This window comes from Podarcis erhardii, assembly GCF_964252035.2.
Source record: "Podarcis erhardii genome assembly, chromosome: 12".
Taxonomy (NCBI): Eukaryota; Metazoa; Chordata; class Lepidosauria; order Squamata; family Lacertidae; genus Podarcis; species Podarcis erhardii.
In genome coordinates, this window is record NC_138513.1 from 26,441,673 (window position 1) to 26,465,845 (window position 24,173).

At 40.7% G+C, this 24,173-nt stretch overlaps 1 protein-coding gene across 3 annotated transcripts; it reads left to right on the forward strand.

Moving 5' to 3' along the window:
• Window positions 1-248: 248 nt before the first annotated feature.
• Window positions 249-23,604, forward strand: TMEM106B (transmembrane protein 106B). 3 transcript variants are annotated; one of them, XM_081833886.1, is made up of 9 exons: window positions 250-414; window positions 3,991-4,064; window positions 8,495-8,707; window positions 14,048-14,111; window positions 14,909-15,068; window positions 15,192-15,332; window positions 15,434-15,483; window positions 17,593-17,646; window positions 19,774-23,604. In XM_081833886.1, the coding sequence occupies exons 3-9, from the start codon at window positions 8,500-8,502 to the stop codon at window positions 19,910-19,912; spliced, it is 816 nt and encodes a 271-aa protein (XP_081690012.1). In that variant the 5' UTR covers window positions 250-414; window positions 3,991-4,064; window positions 8,495-8,499; the 3' UTR covers window positions 19,913-23,604. The 3 variants fall into 3 exon arrangements, with proteins under 3 accessions (XP_081690014.1, XP_081690012.1, XP_081690013.1); XM_081833887.1 differs by lacking the exon at window positions 250-414 and adding an exon at window positions 3,664-3,857; XM_081833888.1 differs by lacking the exon at window positions 3,991-4,064 and having other exon boundaries at window positions 249-414.
• The last annotated feature ends 569 nt before the right edge of the window (window positions 23,605-24,173 follow it).

The following is a 24,173-nucleotide window of genomic DNA, read 5'->3' on the forward strand; positions in this document are numbered from 1 at the left end:
ACAGTCAATTAGGACGATGACTGCAAAGGGAGGGAGCATGCTCCGTAGAGCATCCTTGGCCTCCCCCCCCCCATTATAATTATTATTTTGCTCACGCAAATACCGCTGCTTTTTCCTTCCCCCACCCCCCGTTTCCAAGATCAGGCGTTGCACAGCCCTGAGCCACTCCGCCGTTCCCTATCTCAGCTCGGCAGACGGAGCTCCGATTGCAAGGATGGGCAAAAAGGAAGGGCAGAGGGCTTCAGCGTCTGCTACGGAGCATGCTCAGTCGCCTTTCGCCGTAGAACTCGACGGGCAGCTGTTTAGGTTGCTACACCGGGAGCGGAGGGAGGCGCTGAGCCAAAGGGAAAAAGAGAAGCCCCACAAAAACAAGCCGCGCTCCTTTCGCTTGGAGAAAAGGCTCGGGGGCGTGCGGTGAGTTTCGGGGGGGGGGGAGCTGGGCGAGGAGGGAGGGCTGAGCAAGCGGGGGTCGCTAGCCTGGTGCTCGGAGGGGGAGGACGGGGCACCTTTGGGTGCCGTGAGCGCGCGCGCACACGGATGGGTTTGTTTTTCTGCTTATGGCATCAGCTGCGCGTTCCGACGAGCAACTCTGGCCCAGAGGGGTGGGAGGGAAGGATCGCGGCCTGCACTCATCCTGGGCTTCTCTGTGTGTGCGTGTGCGCGCGCAGGAGCGTTGCCAAACAAAAAGGGGGGGGGGGGGAGCCGGGAACGAAGGAATAAATAAATGCATCGCCAGTGGGAGCGATGGGGTAATTCATTGGGAATTTGGGCCGCCATCCTAATACATATACAGCCTTTTCCTAGGCATCAGTTCCCTGCTTTGAGTGCAGATTGGGGGGCGAAAGAGAGGAAAGAGTTGTGCTGCTGCCTGTCATTTCTGTCGGGGCCTCTGAGAGGGTTAGGTTTGGGAAGGCCTTGGAACCGGCAGCCCTTTCTTGCAGCATACATCAAAACAAAATAAAAAAATTCCTTCCAGTATGCAGCATACATGTAAAACACATTTAAAGAAGTCCTGGGAAGTGTAGTGCTGGTAATCGTAGCGAGGGTAAACTACAGTTCCCAGGATTCGAGGTGTGCATGTCTCATGTATTACTTTCCCCTCCGCCTTTCTGGAGTTAAGCCTCAGCATTTCGGTGCCTAATTACGTTTACTGTACTGTACTTCCCATTGTCTGTCTGCCCTGGAAGAGCAAGTGTGGGGTCCCAGCTTTTCTCTGGGTCATTGGGTTGTTGTTTTTATTTTGATTATGTACTTTGTGGTTTTACGTTCTTATTATATCCTGTGAATCGCCTTGAGACCTGCGGGTATACGGCGGTATATAAATTCAGTTATGATTAGAAATAATATATTGAGACAGGGTTTGTATATGGGGGTGTCTGAAATCTAATGCCAACTAAAGCGCTTCTTGAGATAAGCATTTACAGTATATTGTAGGTAGATGTTAAGGGCTCCTGCCAATGGTACAGTAGATTAAGAAATGCTAAATCATTACTTCCTCTCTACTTCCTCTGTATTGAGGAAGAGTCTGCATTGCAGTTTCTCATTGCACAATAATTAAAATCTTTATTTTTCTGAATCTGGAGCAAGCAACTAATAATTACTCACTCCCTACTAGAGTTGCAGAGAAGTGCATCAGTACAGGTGTGTTCATAATTTGATACACCACTGCGGGTGGGAAAAACCACGTGATTACAACATTTTGTTACTTCCCATGAATTCAGATATGGTTCTGAAGCCTGAGAAGTTGGTAGCCATTGAGGAATACAGTGGTACTTCTGGTTATGTACTTAATTCGTTCCGGAGGTCCATTCTTAACCTGAAACTGTTCTTAACCTGAAGCACCACTTTAGCTAATGGGGCCTCCCACTGCTGCTGCGCGATTTCTGTTCTCATCCTGAAGCAACGTTCTTAACCCGAGGTACTATTTCTGGGTTAATGGAGTCTGTAACCTGAAGCGTATGTAACCTGAAGCGTATGTAACCCGAGGTACCACTGTATGGGAAAGGAGTATGATTGGAAAGTCACCCTCTCCTCATAGCTCGGCAACAGGAGACAGGTGAGCTCCAGGTCTAAATGAGTAGCTTCTTGCTTACCTCATCCTATATCTCAGCAGCCTAGGCATATTAAATTACCCTATGAAATTCAGGACTAATCTGTTCATCTAAGGTCTGAACTGGAATGATACAGTGTTAAGGGAGAAGGCTTATTTTTGCTTCCCCTCATGGGGTTGAGGGATGCATGCCTCATTGATGTGCATCCCTGTTCTCTATTTTCACACCGCTATTTGAATTCCAAGATACTTTAAGCTGTTTAAAGATCTACACCTCCCACAGCAGAAACAGTCCTCCTGTGAGTATCTTATTTATTTGGATTTGAGAAAGTGCTTTTCTTGTAATCATAAACCTAAGGAAGCTGCCTTTTACCGAATCAGACCATTGATTGATCTAGCTCAGTATTGTCTTCACTCTGCACTCAGTTTCAGGCAAGAATTTCTGCTTATACCAAACTCATTGGTCCATTTAACCCAGTATTGGCCCAAGATTTAAGGCAGGTATCTTTCCCAGCCCCATGTGGAATTAAGCCTGGGAAATTTTGTATGCAAAGTGCGTGCTTTACCACTGAACAATGATCCTTCCCCAAGTTTGGGAACAAGAGCTGTTTTGAAGAAAGTTTAAGCTCTAGCACCACATAATATGTTTTACTTAATTATTTAAATTATGTTATTTATTAAATTTCTATACTGCCCTTCATCTGAGGAAAAACAGGGTGGTTTACAATATAAATTTATAACCTACTCTTAATTGTTCACACACTCCCAGACTGAAGGACGTTAAAATGCAACAAAACAATCTTCATTTAAGTACAACTTAATGTAAAATTAGACAATATACTATCACCATAATACTACAACTGCCAAACAAATGGTACCACTTTGGCCAAATGCTATGTGTTTAACCTGGTGTGCTAGTGGGTGTGGAATTTGTTTAGGTATTGAGTGAGCAGATGTGTACTGAGCAAACTCTGTTTTTTAATGGATTTTTATATTTTATCTGCTTTATGCTCCGTATTATTTATTATTTATACACTATATTACATATTTTTAATACCCTCTTTAAAACGCTTTGCAATGAAAACAGTAATTCCAGAGTTGGGATTTTTTGAGAATAAATTGCTCATTATATGCATTGCTCTCGTCTCACTACTTATTAAGCACAGGGCAATTTGAATGTCAAAAGCCCTACGTGGGTAGGCACCACACACACATGCACATAGAGCTCCCTGCTCTTTTCTGCCCTTCTGGCCTGTAGTTGCAGGATGTTGCAGCCTGTAAGCCCTGCATCTTACCATTTTTAGACTCATCCATTCTTTCTTGGGCAGGCCCGGGAATGGGGGTGAGGGGCAGAATAGAAACAGGACCTCTCTTTTAATTCCAGTACTGCATGTGAAAAGCTGAGAGGGGAGGGAGGGGGGGAAGAGAAACAGAGAGCATGCTGGGAGCTGTAGTCCTGGATGCTCGCTCTCCTGCTCAGCATCCTACTACAACTCCCATAAAGCCAGCCATTTTGCAAAACAACCCCCTCCTCCGCCTCTGCCTCTCTTGGGAAACTCGTCTCCTGGGTCCCGAGGAGGGAGGGAGAAGCAACCTACCGGAGCTACTTTAATGGCGTGCGCCTTCCCTGATGTTGCAGCTTGCAAGCCGCGCAGCTAGGCTGGGCACCAGAGCCGTGTGTGTGCTCGTGTGACAAAAGAAATCCCTGCAGAAACGGGGAGAGCAGGGGTTCCCCTCCGGAGCTTCTTTCTGTCGGGCTACGTCACAGGGAGGGAGAATACCCCGGGCCCCGCGCCCAGGCATCGCGGTGCGTGGTGTGTTTGCGCGGCGACTGACCTGCAAATTGATTGCTTCACTGCTTGCTTTTATCACTGAATTGCCCGTAACTTAATGTCGGCTGCTTCTGGAGGGTCTTCCATGTCTCGTTTTTGTCCCTTCAGGTGAAGCGCCCATACCTGCAGGAGGAGGAGGAGAAAGGCGGTGGAAGAGGAGGGAGCGCGGCCAGGGGACGCAGGTGAGGCAGGCTGAGCCAAAAAGAAACTGCACACCTGCTGCCTTCTGGAGCGAGGCTATTGGGGAAGAGGCAGGTGATAGCAGGAGGGAAGGGGCTAGCTGACCACACACCTCTGTGCGTGCGTGTACATCTATCTGTCTATTTATCTATCATCTGTCTATCTATCTATCTATCTATCTATCTATAGAAGCAGAGGGGAGGTGGGGTTTGGCTGAGGAGCAGGAGGCAATTGTGCTGGTTTGCAGGGGTCACGAGAGGGCTTTGATTTGCTTGAAATTTCCCCTATGCTATGCATATTTATTATGGCATGCTTTTTTTGTAGACTAAATCCCCCCCCCCCTTTTTTTTTAGTATGGTGCAAGTCCAAAGCTTGCATGCTACTCTGCAACATTACGGTTCGTCCTCCCAATAAAAGGTTTGCCCATTTGTGGATTTGGAAGGATTGTTATTATGTGCTGACATCACTACCTTTGCTCTTCATATTTCTTTCCATCTTTAAGGTGCCACGGTTTTTTTTTTTTTAATAAATATTTATTAAGGTTTTTTAAATATAAATGCACACATAATAAACAATCTTACTTCTATCACAACAATTTCATCACTTCTTTGGACTCCCTCACGTCTCCCGCTCCCATTTACATCGTTAAAAATTTTTTCCAAACAAATTATCAACTTGTTTACAATCTCATGTCCACTCATTCAAATATAATCTAGCACTTCTTCCAAAAAATTTTATATTTTCTTTAGTCTCACTTATCATCAAATTTAAATCTAGTTTAGTGGTGGCCAGTTTTTTATAATCTAGCATCCTTCTTAACATTCAACCAAATTACAATGTTTTTGTAGATACATCTTGAATTTCTCCCAGTCTTCCTCCATCTTCTCTTCTCCCAGATCACGGATTCTGCCGGTCATCTCGGCCAGTTGCATATAGTCCATCAGCTGCATCTGCCACTCTTCGCTTCTCGGCCTTTTGGCTAAGATCAGGTGCCACGGTTTTGTTTTTGCTGCAACAGGCTAACATTGCATTCCTATTCAGGTCTATCTTTTCAGAAGTAACTGCTGAGTTTAGTAAGGTTTATTCCTCTTAGTTGCAGCCTAAAAGAGATACACATCTAGAAGTTGTTGCACATTGTCTATCCTTTATATATCTGATTTCCTTCCTTCATTCCATAATTGTTTCTTGAGTTAGGTCTTGGAGACATTTGGTGTCTACTGTTTACAAGGCCTCTGTCATCTTATGTGTGCTTTGGCTCTGGGAAGTTTCGAATCTAAGATTCATCATAAAGCTTCTTACTTTCATTTATATTACAGAGTATTAAATATTCCTCCCTCTTCTCAGAGGATTGATGAATGCTAAATGATTAGTAATTTGCAAATTGTGGTTTGCATCAGCAGTCATTATATATTACATATGTACTGAGATTATGACTTCAGTTTGTATGTAAGTCATGTTCAGAGTAGACCTATTAAAATTAATGGATTTAAGCAGGTCATGACTAACTTACCTCCATTTTAAATGGGTTTCCTCTGAAAACGGCTTACATATAACTCTTGATCTCTATTTCTTTTCTAGTGGGAAAGATGCTGTAGCCCTAGTCATTCATTGTTATTAATATAGAAAGGTGCAACAGAACTGCTGTTTTAATTTGGGTGTTGTGGAATTTATACTCATTTTCTCAGGTAGTTTTAATGAATAATTTTGTTTCTTGGGAAAATGCAGAAAGGGTTAAAATGCTGGGGACTATGACCTTTTGTGAGTTCCATTTGTTTTGATAGGTGGATGGGAAGCCTCCCACTAAGGAATTATTTACATATGTGTAGCTAGGAAAAATCCCAGGCAACCCAAAATAAACTTTCTGTCACTGATTAGGACTCTAAATACTTGATTCAGGAAAGAAATGTATTATGAGCAGAGCTTAAGCTAATTACTATAATTAGTTTGCATTAAATTATTATTAGGCATTAGGTTGCTGTGTGTCCCACTTGCACTTTGGGTCAGTTTGTTTTGTTTTTGTGGACAAGAGCAAACTGCTACAACTGTTTTTTAAATATTTGATTCAGCAGCACCTCTTCAGTATTGCATAGGGTTGCCATAAAAAAGTGAAAATCACATTTTTCTTAGGAAAATCAACACTTCAATTATGGGCTGCCATAAGCCCACATTTCCCTGGACATTTTAGCCGCTTTTCAAAAATTGTACCTGGACACCATTTTCAACAGACGAATCCCGACTGTGTCTGGGAAATTCCAGACATATGGCAGCCCTAGTATTAAACAGTCTTATTATGTGTGTTCTAAAGGATTTATTCCCAGGTTAACGTGCACAGGAATACAGTCTTATAATCAAATTCATACTTATTTTGATACAAAACAAAACAAATTCCTTCCAGTAGCACCTTAAAGACCAACTAAGTCAGTTCTTGGTATGAGCTTTCGTGTGCATGCACACTTCTTCAGATAACTGTATTATTTTGATACAGTTTGATCTATCTAAAATACAGTGGTCCAAGCCAAGCTAACCATATCAGATACTGGCTTGCTCTGAATTCCATTACTGCATAGTTTCACAATTCCTCTAGTCTCACAGCTGTACCTGAATTGATGTTTATTTTTCGTTTCAAAGAGTTGTCTTATCATGGCTAGCACACTGTCCAAATGTCCAGTGTGATAACTGCCTGTTTTATCTTTAACTCAGTTGACTTTAAACCCTGACCCACCAAGCCTTCTCATAGTCCAGGAAATTTTAGGCTGCAATCTGGCCGGCAAAGCTGTATGAAGCGGCAAGGCCACCGCTGTACCTGCAGGCCTGCCATAGAGGAAGATATGTGGGTGCATGTAGCTACACCATCCTGGATCTGGCCCATGCCATCACATAGCAGTGTAACTGGTTGGGATCCAAGACATTCTGGGGCAGCTCAGCCCCACCTGCTCCCTGCCTCCAGAATGTCCTACTTAGAAGCTTTCTGCTGGCCGACACCCCACAGACAAAACTCACAGTCAGCAGGAGGCTAGCTTAGCTAGGGGAGCTGGGTAGAGGGACCTCATTACTCATTTCAAACTGCCCCCAGCCCCGTTCTGGGCTCCATTAGTCAAAGTTCTGCAAGTATAGCAGGGAAATGGAACAGACATTGTTGGACTGCAATTTCCATCAGCTCTAGCCAGCATGGCCAGTGGTCAGGTTTGATGGGCCGCCGGTTCCCCATCTCTGGAAGCAGAGTAAAAGCAAAGCAGGGATAGCCCATTCAGCCGAGAACACGTATAACATTGCTGTGGATTTCAATTCACAAAGAGCCCTATCTTAAAAAGTTGGCAACCCTACATGTTTAGTGTACTTACAGATGGCTCTCTCGGAGACAGCTGATTCCAGGATTTCAGATCAATATTTACATGTTCTGGTTTCTGGCTGTCAGGATGATTTGTGAGGAACAAGTGTAGGATTAGTGTGCTGAGTGGAACACATGAGTAGCTTTGCAGCAACATACATAGTACTGAAAGAAAACCAAGAGGTAGGTATTATGAAGAATGTATTCCCCATAACTAAAGATTCTGCACACAACTAGAAACTTTTGGCATAATTATCATAAAATGAATGTATGGGTGGTAATAATTCTTGAAACAATATAACTTTTTTCCCCAATCAGAAAAAGCAGATGATGATGATGATGATATATTATTTATATCCTGCCTGACCGGGTTGCCCAAGCCACCCTGAGTGGCTTCCAACAGAATATAAAATAACAGCAAAACAGTACTAAACACCTCCTCAGCCTTTCACAGACATAATGCTGAACAACTGTTTGTTTTCCTTAATTGGGATTATGTGTTGCAACTGAATACTTCAACTGTGATTAAGAATTGGCTTGCAACCAAACCAGGATGGGAGACCACAATGTCTGAGGTTTGCACATTATGGCTTGCATCAGTCATGGTTAAATATTACATCTGAACTGAGCCAGTCATGATTATGGCAGTTTGCCTCCTTTTCTAGGCTCCCTGCTAACAAGTTGCAAGCAAGTCTCCCTGAATGTTTTCCTGGTGGGCAGTGGTTTATCTCAGCAAGCTGAACCATAGTTTTAGTGTTTTCATTTATTCAATTCAACAATACAGTGGTACCTCGGGTTAAGTACTTAATTTGTTCCGGAGGTCCGTACTTAACCTGAAACTGCTCTTAACCTGAAGCACCACTTTAGCTAATGGGGCCTCCTGCTGCTGCCGCGCCGCCGGAGCTCGATTTCTGTTCTCAACCTGAAGCAAAGTTCTTAACCTGAAGCACTATTTCGGGGTTAGCGGAGTCTGTAACCTGAAGCGTATGTAACCTGAGGTACCACTGTATTTATAGCAATCCCAGTTAATAGCTCTCCAAATGAAGCCTCCTATATATAACATGCCTCCAGGTCTAAAGTCTGCCTCTTAACTTTTCCTACCAGCAAACATGGGGAAGTCTCTTTCAATGCCTTTACATGGATCTAAAGAAGATGGGGTTTCATCAACGGACAACATGAGGAAGGGATTAGTTCACTCAGAATCTCACAGTGAAGATGGAAGAAATGGAGACGTGTCACAGTTCCCATATGTTGAATTCACGGGAAGAGATAGCGTCACATGTCCCACGTGCCAGGGAACAGGGAGAATTCCACGTGGTATGTCTAAAATGCATGAAACATTCTAAATAATAAAGTGCTGTGTTTTTTTCTTCCTCCTCTTCAAGTCCTCATGAGTCCTTATGCTTATCTGTTGTAGAAAGTGTATAATGACTGAATACTGATATGTTTTGCTGGCCTTTTTTGTATATGAGAATATTATTGAAAGACTTATGGTGGGATATCCTTGGGTTTGGGTCCTTTGATTTTCTCTCTCTGCTTTATTCACCAAATTCATAGAAAATCACATTGAACTTTTTAAACAATACTAATGTGATACCTTACCAGTTTTCAGTTGCAAATATGGCAGCTGGGCATTCACAATGCAAGAAGGCAACCATCAGTCAACACCAGGCAAAACAAGCCATGGTTTATTTTATTATCTGTGAGCAGGATTCTGGTTTCTTCAACAAACCATTGTTAAAGCAAACTACGGCTTAGTTTTTCATCCAGTCATGGTCTATGATATCCTTTTACCATTTTAAAGCTATTTTTTCTCTTTTTTAAATTTGGAAATGTTAGAACTTTTATCTGATGGCCTCTGTAGAGTTGTGGTTACTTGTTAAAGTTATGCTAATGTACAACTGGGAATCCCTTAAGATGGTGCTAGTATATTGTACAATGTAACTGGTAGCTGAAGCGAATGTTACTCAGTATACCAGTACATTCACATAAGTATAAATTGCTTATACGTTAATAGGGGTAAGTTCTAAACAATGGATCCTATTGATACAGAAGGCTAAACTTAAAGCCTGCAGCAAAGTATGTTTTGAATGAAGTTTGAGGGGAGAAACTTGTTGGGTTAAGTAGCGTAAAACAATATGTGTTGAAATTACTGAGTCGTTTTAACAAAATAAGTGAAAGGGTTTGTGTTTTTACTTTTAAAAAGGCATTTCATAGAAGGTTTCAGAACATGCGGTGCCATGAAAATTATTAATTGATAGATGTTGTAGCGGTTGGGGGGGGGGAGCCAGACCAAGCTAAACAAAATACTGTACTAAATATAATGTCCATTGAAAATTTCCAATGAAAATTAGAAGCTGAGGGTAGGGTGGAAGACATATTCAGTGTTTGTTTGTTTGTTTGTTTGTTTGTTTGTTTAGACATCCTGTTTATGTTGGATCTTTCCTTCCATAGGAGCCCAGAATGAATTAGGCAGATTTTAAATTTAGGGTCTAAAAGTAGAGAGATCCCTTTTATATCAACAGCCTCAGATATGCAGATGACACAACCTTAATGACAGAAAGTGAGGAGGAATTAAAGAACCATTTAATGAGAGTGAAAGAGGAGAGCGCAAAATAGGGTCTGAAGCTCAACATCAAAAAAACTAAAATCATTGCCACTGGTCCCATCACCTCCTGGCAAATAGAAGGGGAAGAAATGGAGGCAGTGAGAGATTTTACTTTCTTGGGCTCCATGATCACTGCAGATGGTGACAGCAGTCACAAAATTAAAAGCAATGACAAACCTAGACAGCATATTAAAAAACACAAACATCACCTTGCCGACAAAGGTCTGTATAGTTAAAGCTATGGTTTTCCCAGTAGTGATGTATGGAAGTGAGAGCTGGACCATAAAGAAGGCTGGTCGCCGAAGAATTGATGCTTTTGAATTATGGTGCTGGAGGAGACTCTTGAGAGTCCCATGGACTTCAAGAAGATCAAACCTATCCATTCTTGAGGAAATCAGCCCTGAGTGCTCACTGTAAGGACAGATCCTGAAGCTGAGGCTCCAATACTTTGGCCACCTCATGAGAAGAGAAGACTCCCTGGAAAAGACCCTCATGTTGGGAAAGATTGAGGGCACAAGGAGAAGGGGATGACAGAGGACGAGATGGTTGGACAGTGTTCTCGAAGCTACTAACATGAGTTTGACCAAATTGCAGGAGGCAGTGGAAGACAGGAGTGCCTGGCATGGTCTGGTCCATGGGGTCATGAAAAGTCAGACACGACTAAACAACAACAACTTTTATATTGTGTCTCTGTCGTGGAAATTCTACTCAGTATTGATCCAGAGTAGAACGTCAACATATACTTGGCAGAGTAAAAACCTAAACACGTTGTAGGATCCCCCCAAAATAGACCAGAGGCAATTGTACTTCATCCAGCAGAGCTTTACTGCTACTGAAGGCAAATGAGCATAATGGTCACAAATCCAGTACATTCAGGATTGGCACTGTCCACAATAAATCCAGTTGCAGCAGACTTAACTTAAACATACAATTGTTGCTTTTTTTCTGGGGGTTTGCAGGGGTACACATACCTCTAAACATTTTGTGAATCTTAACGGGAGAAGAAACTAAAAAAAATAATTTTTTCTCTAACATGATGAATTGTCAGTTCTGTTACTACCTCCGATGGCGGCCTCATTTGTTGTCACGGTGTTTCCTGAGTCTCAGACAGAATGAAAGTACTCCTAAACCTTTTTTAAGAAAAAAAGCACTGCTTACAATAACTTATAGTAAGACAAAACCATAACACTATATACAGAACACCACACTAGAAGGAAAGAGAGACAGAAAGAGAAAGTGAAATCCAGGCTCCTTCTGGCCTTACTTTTATAGTCTGCATGACCTTGACAGAAGAGGTAACAGAACCAGTTTAAGCCAGTTGTACTCAGCTTCTCTGAAGGAATAACCCAAACATCAGGAACCTTCTGCTTGTTTCTTTCACACAGAGATTTCCAGAACCCCCTTGAACTAATTAGAATAGGAAAGATCTCTACACATCAGTTCAATACTTTCTGTACTAAGAAATGCAAACTGACACTCTCTTCTAAGGAGCCCAGGGTGGCAGACATTTATTTGTGTACAAAATTTCTAAACAGCCCATTAACAAAGTTCTCTAGACAGTTTGTCTCTCTCCCCCCCTGACATCTCATTTTAATCTTACAGGCAGTAAGTGGGAAGTAGGTTCGTCTTGAGTGTGTATGTGTGTTACTTGACTGAAGTAACCCAGCAAGTTCCCTTTCTGCATGAGGATTTCAGCCAATGTGTCTCCTTGTCAGATGTTAACACTGAGCCCATTGCCCTATGCAGGCTCCCGTGTGAAGCCGATTTATGCATAATTGCAATTTTGCAGCCTGCTTTCTTGACATTTTGCCAAAATCTTTGTTAACAAGAGTACACAAATCAAAAGCGATAGAGGCCTGAAGCCAACGATTTGACTGGTTACTTCAATTCTCAGTGCAGATTCATAAAAGCTTGTTGCCTCAAGCCTCCCTACTATTCCCATGTTTTGCCAGCTCTTTTACTGTCCACCACACACTCCCTACCCCCAGGATCCATGAAGAGCACCCAAATGTCTCTTGTTTCTATTGTGGGAAGGAATCTGCATGAGGGTTTATCCTCATGTCTCATTCTGATTACCAAGTAATTCCGCCCACTCCTTAGGTGCCTCTTTCCCTGCCTCTTCTGCCTCCCCTTTCCTTGGGTTTCAGCTTCTCAGACATAAAGACACCAGAAGAGCCTGCTGCATCAGGCCAAAGGCCCATCTAGTCCGGCATCCTGTTCTCACAGTGGCCAGCTAGATGCCTATGGGAAGCCAGCAAGCACAACAAAACTCTTCTCCTGCTGCAGTTTCCAGCAAGTGGTATTCAGAAGCGTACAGCCTCTGACAGTTCCTCTCTCATCCTTTTGCCACCCTAACCTGAGCTTCCTATCCCCTTAGCGTTGCCATCTTGGTCCTCCTTGTTCCAAAGCTGCCGATGAACTTCCACACAAGTGGTGGTTGTGGATGAATCACAAGTTGTTGTTTTTTTAGTGATCAGATTTTCTGCAGTAAGGGGAGGGGGAATCCTGATTAAATACTTTAAAAAAAAAATCATGCGGATGCTACGAATAACTGTTTGTGCATGAGCAGGGCTGATTTCTCCAATAAACACTTGCCTGGAAACACCCAAAATGGAAATCTCCCTTTTCATTCAGGGCAGTGGCAGTGAAATGCTTTGCACCTCTTTTCTTAGCCTTGCGTAGTGATGTGAGGAGAGGATATTCTCCACAAACTGTAAATTCTAATGTAAGAACCAGTTTTACAACCCACATTTTAAAAATCTAGTAAATAGTAAGTCAAGCTGTGATATTGCCAGTGTAAGTAATGAATAATGATTTCATTTTGATCCAGTTACATTACTAGGCATTGTGTCATTCACCATTGGCAGTTCTGAAATGTGAGCTACAGAAAACTTTTTAAAAAAAGTTTTTAAAATGCTATTCATTTAATTTGATCAACATTTGAATTTGTATTTCAGCTATATGTAATAGCCTTTTCTCTATTTTGGTGTGACCTTATTCTTAGCAATTCTATACCCTTGGCCATACAGTATGATTTATTTATTTTTACAGAAAATAGCTTTAATGCTTTATACACTTAAAAGTACCTAGGCCTATACAATTATGTGTAACAGCATGTGAGCTGGCCTTGATTTAAATGTTTCTATATTCTTATTTAGTGCCAGTAACTGGTTGTTTATATAATTTTCAATGAATTAAAATGAATATTCTATATCAAATGAAAATTCTCTAATATTCTCATTAATTGAGAATATTCTCGAGAATAATCTCCAAAAGATTATTCTTGAGAATTTAACATCACTAGCTGTGCGTGTGTTTGCGCCCTTAGAACTGCTGGATATTGGTGATACATTCAGTAAGTGCTACTTGTCACACAACCATAGTCATGGAAAGTGGCACTGGTTGACTTTCTCATTATAATGTAGCAGTTCAAAGCACAAGAGGCACTACTGAAAAAGAAAGTAAGAACTCTGATGAAAGGTAAAGAGCAAATAATTTTCTGACCTAATTGGGACAACAGGGTGCTTAGGTGATTGGAGCAGCTATGGTCTTCCACCCAAACTCTCATAGCAGTTCTCAAAACTAAATCCATAATATAGTACACAATAAAAGCAAGGCAGAGCTAAATAAAATAAAAGCATAAAATGCATATAGTCTAAAACAATGCAAACCTCTGAAAGCCATGGGCAAATAAAAAGGTTTTCACCTGGCACCAAAAAGAAAACAGGTGCAGACAGGACTCCTCTTGGGGGAAGCCTTCAGAGGCATTATGCCACAGATGAAAAGGCAGCACAGAGCAAAGTGGCATGTCAAAAAACCCCAAACCAGTTCTCTTCTGCAACAAATTTCCTTCAAAGAAATTGCCTCTTGATAGTTTCATTGCACATTTTTCTTAAATTTAGTAGACTGCGAAAGAATTCAGTGCAGAGCTGTAGTACTGCAGACAAGTCATTTTTATCATCCTAGGATACTACACGTTTTATTCTTTTTAGCTGCATCGAACATGGGTGGAAACTCAAGATACTGAACAGTTATGTTCTTATTTGTAGGTCAGGAAAATCAGCTTGTTGCCCTGATTCCATACAGTGATCAGAGACTGAGGCCAAGAAGAACGTAAGTTTTAAAGAAGCAATATAAACGTGTGTTGTCCATGAATTATTCAAGCTGGGTTTGGTCTATCCAAATCTAGAATAAAAAGATGTAATTTGGATGGTGTTCACTATGTGGCTTTTGAGTACTTGGGAACTATTCCCATTAACCTCAATAGCCATTTTTTGTGTTTGTGATGATAGGTGGCTGCTTTGCTAGAAGTGTTCTTGTGTATCAACACTGAAGCATTGTCTTGTTTCTTTGAGTGGATGTCTTTACTATGGTTCAGGTCACTGTAGTGTTCTCAGGGGCTTCAGGGAAGAAAGCTGGCATCCAAGGTGTGCTCCTCCATCAGTGCCACTCTTTTTTGTTCATACCATTGGATTTTCTTTTCTATTATTTATCTATCTAAGATGCTTTGTCCAACTGTTAGAAATCATAGGATGGCTCAGATAAACCTAGCTCTGCCTTGACTGGGAAAGTGCGGAACCATGTTGCAGTGGCTGTGCATAATGTCTTCATGCGCTCTGCATAATGATCTTGTGGGGAGGGCGATCTGGCTCTCAGAAGGCTTTGTTGTTATGCTGGGTCTCTTTGCTCCCATACTTGCAGGATTTAGGTAGAATGCAGCCAAGCATTTGCGAAAAAGCGTATGCACACTACATGCTCTGTTCAAAACAGCAATTTGCTTTAGAATAGGTGAATGGTGAAGGGCAAAGCAAGTTGGGTGCAGCTTCTCCAAGAAGGTATCACATATATATATATAGTGTGTGTATCTATGTATCTACAGTGGTAACCTGTCTCTTCTCTCTTCCCTGCAGAAAACTTTACGTTACTGCTTCTGTAATTGTATGCTTACTACTTTCTGGGCTGGCAGTATTTTTCTTATTTCCCCGATCAATTGATGTTGAATACATTGGAGTCAAGTCAGTATATGTCAGTTACGAAGCACAGAGGCGCATAATATACTTAAATATTACGGTATGTTCATTGTTAAGTTCTCTTTCGCTTCCTTCTGTGGTTGGCATTTTACTGTATATGGATCATTGAGATACATATGACTTCTCTTTAATCTAGAATTTTTTTAAAAATTCTCTTCTGTAGAACACATTGAACATCACAAACAACAATTATTATTCGGTGGAAGTTGAAAACATTACAGCGCAGGTGCAGTTTTCAAAGACTGTTATTGGGAAAGCACGGCTGAGCAATAACACTCACATTGGCCCACTGGACATGAAACAAGTAAGTGTAGTTGACTTAATTCCATACAATATGGCTGAATGTGCAGCAGTCATCTCTTGTTTCACATTCTTTATCCTGATCTTTCTTTTTCTTTTTTCCAGATTGATTATATGGTGCCCACAGTTATACAAGATGAAATGAGCTACATGTTGTAAGTGGTTGGCTCTCTAGAGTACACTGACACACAAGAAGGGGGACCCACAGTGAAATATTGCAGGGTATCCTCAGCCCCTAGCTAGCAATTACAGTCGTAACTTGGTTGTTGAATGCCTTGGTACTCAGACGTTCTGCTTCCCGAACGATGCAAACTCAGAAGTGAGTGTTCCGGTTTGTGAGCGTTCTTTGGAACCCGAACGGGGCTTCCGATTGGCTGAAGGAGCTTCCTGCAGCCAATCTGAAGCTGTACTTTGGTTTCCGGAACAGATTCTGTTCCACTTCCGAGGTACAACTGTATGTCTATACTTGAAGGAAATTTGTCGAAGAAATACAGTAAAGTGTTCAGGTTCAGGTGCCATCACTCTGACTTTATTCCTCTTTAGCTGGGCTTAACTTCTTGGTGTGCATCTGTCTAGGGATTACTGCTGGACAGCCCAGCAGAAATCAGAGAGAAGCACCTTTCTGTTCAAAAGTGGCCTCTACACCTGACCATTAGGCTCACTTCCAGCCCCCCCCCTCACCCTCCATTTTTTCATTTTAACCGTTGAACATTCCTTGGGCAAAACTCCTTCAAGTATAGGCATAATTGCTAGATTCAGGTAGTCCTCATTCTCACATGAAGCTAAACTATGGCTTAGTATTACATAATTGAACCTGTTTGATAGAAAAGACTACGACCGGAATACAGAAACAACACACGTACTTTGGTAACTCAAGAAAACCACAAGGAGGAGATTGGAAGCTTTCATTTTTAACTAACTGTGGTATAGCATCCTGCCCCAAAACAGTTAGTCTTAACTATGGGTTACTGAAATAAGCCAATGCATTGCCTTATTTCAGTAAGCTGTTATTAAGACTAATCAGCTGCTGTCTTGGTTTAGACATGCTAAGCTGATGTTAGTTAAATATTGAAACGAAAGCTTTCTGTCTTCTTGCAGCTGCGTGCCAGAAGAGGAGTGCTCAACCCCAAACCTTGCCATGGCTTATTCATATTGGCGTTGTGTGCAAACCAGCCACACAGTCTGCCTAATCTCTGGTTCTTTGGGACCATCCTTTGTTCTTCCCTCCCCTGGCATGGGAGCGCTTATTATAATAATAATAACAATAATTTTTATTTATACCCCGCCCTCCCCAGCCAAGGCCGGGATCAGGGCGGCTAACAAGCAATAATAAAACAAGTTGAATGATTACAACTTAAAAACAAAATTAAAATACAACATTAAAATACTGAAACATTAAAATATTAAAATGTAGCCTCATCGCAGGAGGAGTAAGGAAAAGAAAAAAGAAAGAGAGGGAGGGAATCAAATTGGCTCCAAGCCAAAGGCCAGGCAGAACAACTCTGTCTTACAGGCCCTGCGGAAAGAAATCAGATCCTGCAGGGCCCTGGTCTCATGAGGCAGAGTGTTCCACCAGGCCGGAGCCAAAGTTGAAAAGGCCCTGGCTCTGGTTGAAGCTAATCTAACTTCCTTAGGGCCCAGGACCACTAGGGTGTTGCTATTTATGGACCTTGAGGCTCTCCGTGGGGCATACCGGGAGAGGCGGTCCCGTAGGTACGAGGGTCCTAGGCCGTGAAGGGCTTTAAAGGTCAAAAGCAGCACCTTAAATCTGACCCTGTACTCCACCGGGAGCCAGTGCAGCTTGAAAAGCACTGGGTGAATATGCTCCCATGGCAGAGACCTCGTGAGGAGCCTCGCTGCAGCATTCTGCATCCGCTGGAGTTTCTGGGACAGCTTCAAGGGCAGCCCTGCGTAGAGTGAATTACAGTAGTCAAGCCTGGAGGTGACCGTCGCATGGATCATAGGAAAGCATGGATCATAGGAAAGCAATCTGAATTTCTCCCATTTTCTTTTGTCACTCTGACTTCAAAATACTTTTGTTTTGTTTTGTTTGTGGAACGGCAGGAAAGTTTGGGGGATACATTTGTGTTCGGTTCAAGCCCGATTCCTGCCATCAACCAATTTTTGTTAAGTACCTCGTTTTACCTAAGCCCATTCCCAATTGACCTAAGGGGAATCACTAGTTAGAATTAAGAACTTGGTGTGTTTGTTTTAGCCTTGCTAGCTTTTAATTATGCTTACATTACTTTTTTTCTTTCTTACAGTGATTTTTGCACCTTACTCTCTATCAAAGTGCACAACATAGTAGTCATGATGCAGTAAGTATATTTTGCATTTTCATTTACACAGAGCCCTAACTTTCTAAACTATGGGTTGTATCCAACATTCATAATACTCAAGAGTACTTTCTATTTGCCATTAATGGGCACGACCAACTTAGGTCCATTAACTTCAGTGTGTCAGCTCTGATTATAATTTTAGTTCTGGAGTGGGGAACCTTTGCTCTGTAGGCAATTTTTGACCCTCTGGCAGTTCCAGTTTGGCCCGTGAGGCCATGTTTTCTAAAGCCACATCTGCCTGTCAATCAACTCGTGTCACTCTGATGGATGGGTGGCATCACTTCATTAGATGGTGTTAAATCATGCTCAGTTTGGCTGTGCATGTGGGTTTCCCACAACCAATGTAGCAGGATTCAACTCTTTGCTTATCAGCAAATGATTGGGGTTGGGTGGTGTTCCATTAAGAGCAAATGGTATGGGAGTGACCTCAGATAAGATGAGGAGGCGTATGATGACATATTTTTTCTTTATCTTCCACTGAATATCATGAAAAGTGACAGCAGCTAGGGTTTTCTTCTCTTTTGTTCCTTTTCTTTACAGTTTGTAAAAAACAGAGTTTAGTTTGTTGCAGGGTGGATGAAAATCAATGATTTGAAATAAAAAAATATTTTTTAATATTATTTAAATTGGATTTTTAAAATAAAATGCTTTTGGAGGAAAAATCTTTCTAAGGATAGTTTTCTATTTAAGTTACATTGTAGTCCAAAGGCTATTCATCAGGAAATAAGGGTTTGTTTTGTTTAACCACATCAGTTAACAAACATGGATACATATGCTATAATGTTTTTGTTTTAGTTAAATAAATTGTTTAAATTGTTACTAAGGAAATGATTATTTTTCTCCTTCCAATAAAGTACTGCAGAAAAGTTTTCCAAATATAAAGTTAGCTTATTAAACATCACAATAATTTTATAATTATTGGTCTATGTATTTCCAATAGTATAACCAAATCTGTAATTTTCGATATAACAGTTAAAAACTACTCTGAAAATTTATTATTCCCAAAATGAAACCTTCCTCTGGTTTTAAATATTAAGATGATACCAGCAAGAATGAGTCTGTAAAAAAAATGATTTAAATCAAGTCTTACTGGCTAGAGATTTAAATCGATTTGATTTAAATCAAATCCACCCTGGTTTGTTGGAAGAGAAAGTTGTCAGTAAATAAAAGAAATCTTAAGTCATCCTACTGAGAGCCGTAATTTTTGTTAAGAAAGCCTTGGCTGCTGCAATCCTGGGGGTTAAATCCTGCTCCTTTCAGCAGGATTTAACCCAAACCCCTCATCAAGAAGGTGTTTGCATTGAAGCCCTAAAGAAAAGGAATTTTCCTCCATTTTAGCAGCACCTTGCTGTCTGTGAGGTACCTTGAGCTACAGCACATAAATCACCAAATCGGCTGATGTCAGATGATTGACAGGGTGGGCCAACCTGTCAAATTTGGTCTACAAGGCCAATCCAGATAGTTATCTAGCTCACAGAGCCAAAATGGTTCCCTACCGCTGAATTAGTTGGTTGCAACTCAGTTGCTGTGTGACAACTGTTTCTTTATAAAACCAGAGTGTAGCACTTTATCAATCCCTGTCTACATATGTTTTATTGTTGTTGATTTACCGGGCGCAGAACTGGAGTTTGGGGAATGAAACTAAAGGACTTGCATATTAAGTAAATGTTTGCATAGTGTGTGTTGGTTGCACTAATAGGAAAAGCCCTGTCAAACAACCATAAGCTCGCTCAGAAAATCCTGTAATTGCGGAAGAACGATACTTCTAACCTGTTAGGTGGTAGCAAAAATGGGTTGAATATGCTAGATGGACTGGAGGAGCTAGCCAAATACATCAATCTGGAGCTGTGAAAGATGTTTATCTTTATTCCCTCACTAAACCAAGAGTGTGCAGGCCCGATGTGGCCCAACAAGCCTTCCCCAGAGACCCCACAGTCCCCCAACCCAACTTGGTGCCACCACCAGTGGATTTTTCATCTCAATATGGGTGCCCCACCAACATGGTCATAATTGCGAACGCCCCCTCACCTCCAAAAGCTGAGGTAGTATATAATGTATAAACTCTTCGTTCTCTCTTCCCTGTCCCTTCCCCTCCCCCCTTTTAAGAGTGACCGTGACCACCTCTTACTTTGGTCACTCTGAACAAATATCTCAGGAGCGGTACCAGTATGTTGACTGCGGTGGAAACACAACTTACCAGCTGGGACAGTCAGAGTATCTAAATGTACTTCAGCCGCCTCAGTAGAAGAAGCAGAGTTTCTGGCTGCAGGAGGAAAAAAGATTAACTCTTGGTTCTTTTACTACTCACTGAAGTTGAACTTTCATATCTAGTACTGCTTAAAGAGGTGGATGTATATAATTTAGCAGCCCTGAAGGCTTCTGTACTTTGGAGGCGTGAGCAGCAAAAGGTCAAACTGTATATATTCATGTTTGATAACTTACCCCTTTCCATTCTAAATGTGTAAGTATTCTGTCAAACTGTTACAACGGGGAAGCGGGGAGGGGTGGCTGTTAAATCAGCAAATCTGTATTTTCCCTAAATGGAAACATGGGTACATGATTATAAAAGTCAGAGTGAAACCATATAATTGTATAAATTATGCTGTGATGCTAACAAGTATGTATTAGAAAGTAAACTAATAACGCACCAATAGTATGACTAAGGTGGTTTTTTTGTTTTTTTAAATGAAGGAAGTTTGGCCGTATTGCAGCATTATAGAGGGTTACACATTTTCATTAATAACAATATGGCAGATTTCACTGTGTTGGAATTTTGATCTTAGAAATTTTTATTATAGGCGAAGTTACTGCTGTTTTTTCCACAAAGAACATAATTTGCTTGAAATCTTTGGGTATATTGAATATATGAATACCACTAGATTGCTGCATATTTGCAGAGCAATAGGTACAAAATGAAGACTAAAATGTATTAAAACGTGGTTTTGTTTTTAAAAAAACCTAAAATAATACATGTGCTTCAAAGCTTCACTATAGAAATCTGTAATGAGTTTTTATGGGTTTTGTGTTTTCCATATTAATCAATATAAAGAGGTCAACATGCTTATCTCAGAATGTGTTGTACATTTTACGCTTAAGTTCACTTCATTGTCATTTGAGCAATACCATAACTAGACCTCTGACAGCTTGAAGTGAATGTAAAATATACCAATCAAAACTGATAATGTCTTATAAAAATCAACCATGTTTTGACTTAAATCAAATTTGAGAATTGCCATAGGTCAAAGCAATTGCATTGTCTTAAAGAGCTCATGTTTTGACTATCTTCTTACTGAACTGAATAGAGTGGTCACTGAATGAATGGTGTAGTCCTAGTATGGTTTGACTTGCTAACACAGCGTTTCTCAAACTTGGTCCCCCAGCTGTTGTTGGACTACAACTCCCATCATCCCTAGCCAGTAGTGGTCAGGGATGATGGGAGTTGTAATCTAATAAACAGCTGTTATGTTCTTGTAATTTTGGAATGGAAGCAATTGCTATAGGAGACAAAATTGTTACAGTGGTAGGTTTTTGGTCACCTTTCAGGGATTACTTCCTTTCTAATAATAATACGACATGCAACTGTTTTACAGTAGCTCCCATGTCATTCTGCTTATGTATGGATAGGGCTTGTTGCATCTAACTTGGACAACTGGTGAAAGGCATATCATTTTGTCATTGCTTTGTTGAGATAGATACATTTTCAGTTTGCTGTATTTTCAGTTGTATAAGCTCTGTTTTGTTGGTTAAGGAATACTAAAACTCAGCTGTAATATTAGGCCCTGCTCATAAAGTTTCAGCTAATTACTAACAATTTGAAAACACTGGACTTGATCCAACCCATGTAAAGCAAAGAACCATTGGTTTATATGCCCATTTTTTTGCTTACATATATGTTTTCCATTTACAGATGTATATATAGACTTGATATGACAGGATTTGGACAGCCGCACTTGTAAATTCTTATAGATTTCTTTTTAATGTTAATGGGGATAATGCACTTTGCTTGGGAACAATAACTGGTATGAGTTTTGATGTTGAAAAGAAAACCTACATGGGATTCTGAATCCTGAGATTTCTCTGGTATAGAGGAGTAAGTACATTGTCACAAACTGGCATACTGCCTTTGTATAGATACTTTAGAATTTTGCTGTGTAACATTTTTGGAATCAACTTAGTTAACATAACTGGGAAAATGTCTCATAGCAGGGTTTTTTTAACATGCTTTCTGCTGTCAGTGGAGCCTCTATGAATAGCCTTATTAAAATCATGAGACAACTCCAGGATGAAAATAAATAAATACTGGGCTATATTTGGCATCCTGAGTGAGGCCTTAAAAACCACGTTTTACTTAATATACAAACACAGAAGTAGTATATTACAATTCTGAAGATTAATCTTTTCTTAATACAAAATGTCTTAAGCTTTTTGATCAAAATACAACAAACAAACAAACCAACCAACCAACCAACCGACCAATACAACAGATATAAGCAAAGGATAGGGAATATAACACTGTAAAATCACTGAGATTTAAGAAATAAACTCTTGAGTGGTCAACGCCTCTTCTGTAATTCATTTATTTATTTGATGCATTTATATACTGCCTTTGTGACAAGGGGCAACAAATGGAATGAACACATTCTCTTGAGCTCTCTATAGTGACAACAAAGCCCAGTGATTGTTTTACACCCCTTAAAAGTTTTACATCGAGCAACCAGGCACTTACGGTTTGGTGAAATGTAATTTTTGGCAATGCTCTTGCATTCAATCTCACAAAACAAAACATAATTTTGAGAGCATTAATGTTTGGCTGGGGTTTTTTTTTTGGTAGGCAGTATACACACCCGTACTATTTTGTGAGTTTACTCAGGCACTCATGCTTTGATGAAATTCATACGTCACCAATGTAATTAAACATTTGGCATAGTCTATAAAGTGTAGGCCTCTCACAGTGATCTAGTCCAGAAATGATTTAGAGGTATATGAGGGGGCTCCTGTGAGATCCTGGGGTTTTTGTTTTGTTTCTAACCTTATGACAGAATAAACCACATTTCTGTGTTTGGATGTAGCAGAAAACTCTGGTTTATTCAAAAACTGAAACTGGATGCTTTCAATCTTCTCTCCTTGCATGTTGGGGGAGCAGGAAGTCAAGAGATTCATCACAGCACTCCCTTATAATGCTAACTGCAGTTTGCTTTCCTTTGGGCTAGCATTGTACTTTTCTGCCATGGAGCTTTGGGGAGAAGGAGGAGTTGACATGTATCTGAAGCAGTTTCTTTTAGAATAAAAAAGCATCAGGGTTTATGAAAACGGGTTTAAAACTAATTCTTTTGTGCAAACAAAATCAAAATTGCATTATTCATTGCTATCTTTCACATGTCTTTGAATGCCTTGTTTCTGGAAAATGTGATTGCTATGTTGGTATAAAAAATGGCTGCTGCAAATGGGGAAAAAATCCCCTTTATTTTTCGTGAGTATGGAGTACAGTCGTATTTACGGAACGCCAGTGCCACATTTAGACTACCAGCTATAATTAAAGATTAAATGTGCTGTGTCCAAGGCCTGAATACTAGCTACATGTCAATATTCTTGAATTTGCGCTTGTCATTTTAGCCCAACATAAGGTAAATTGTGGCACATCTGTCATTATGCTGCCATGTTTTTAGCTGGTAAAGGTAGGGCAGGCCCTACAATTTTTCTCTTCATAACAATTTCTACATAAAACCGTGAAGCAGTAACCTGATGACCTACTTACTACTCATTAATTAACCACTAATAGTGCTCATAGGCAGATAATTTGTGTATAGAAATTCTAAAAGGTTATAACTATTTTTGTAATTTCAGAATTGTAATTGTTCTGTAATTCTGTGTGGCAAACATACCTGTATGCAGTGTTTTGAAGCATGATAAATAAAACTTCTCTATGCGGTTCTCTTATTTGGACATCCCTTTGAGGATCCTCTGATGTAACTTCAATAATTCGTATCCTCTTGCAATTTTTTATTGGAAAGGAATGACATTATATCATGAATTATCGCTTCTCGGCCTTTTGGCTAAGATCAAGTGTAGTATCTATCTATCTATCATGAATTAATTTGCATTCTTGCCAAGGGAATTGTTGAATTTTATGAGAAGAATGTCACAATGTAATCCTATAATGTCTACTAAGAAGAAGTCCCCATTGAATTTGTTAGGACTTACCTGGTCATCCCAGGTAAGTGTGTGCAGGATTACAACTTAAGTTAGCTAGGAGTCCTACTGGTGGTGTCAGGTGTGGGGCAAGTAGAGGCTCATTGGATTAGGCCAGATACGTCCAACTCCCAAGAGACTGCATTCTACTCCAATACTCCCGAGTATTTGAAAAATGGCAGCGATCTACACATTGTCATTGGAGGGAGGAGGAGCGTGGGGGGTGGAAGGGGAGGACTGCCCAGAGTTGTTGAGCTTTTGGGGGGAACAATGCCCACAGTTGTTATGGAATGATTGCAAAGAGTTGACCAACCAAT

Excerpts from the sequence above, each read along its gene's own strand:
- TMEM106B (XM_081833888.1), top strand. The coding sequence starts at position 8,500 with ATGGGGAAGTCTCTTTCAATGCCTTTACATGGATCTAAAGAAGATGGG. Across the intron at positions 8,708-14,047 it reads AACAGGGAGAATTCCACGTG|GTCAGGAAAATCAGCTTGTT; the intron begins GTATGTCTAAAA and ends TCTTATTTGTAG. Across the intron at positions 14,112-14,908 it reads AGACTGAGGCCAAGAAGAAC|AAAACTTTACGTTACTGCTT; the intron begins GTAAGTTTTAAA and ends TCTTCCCTGCAG.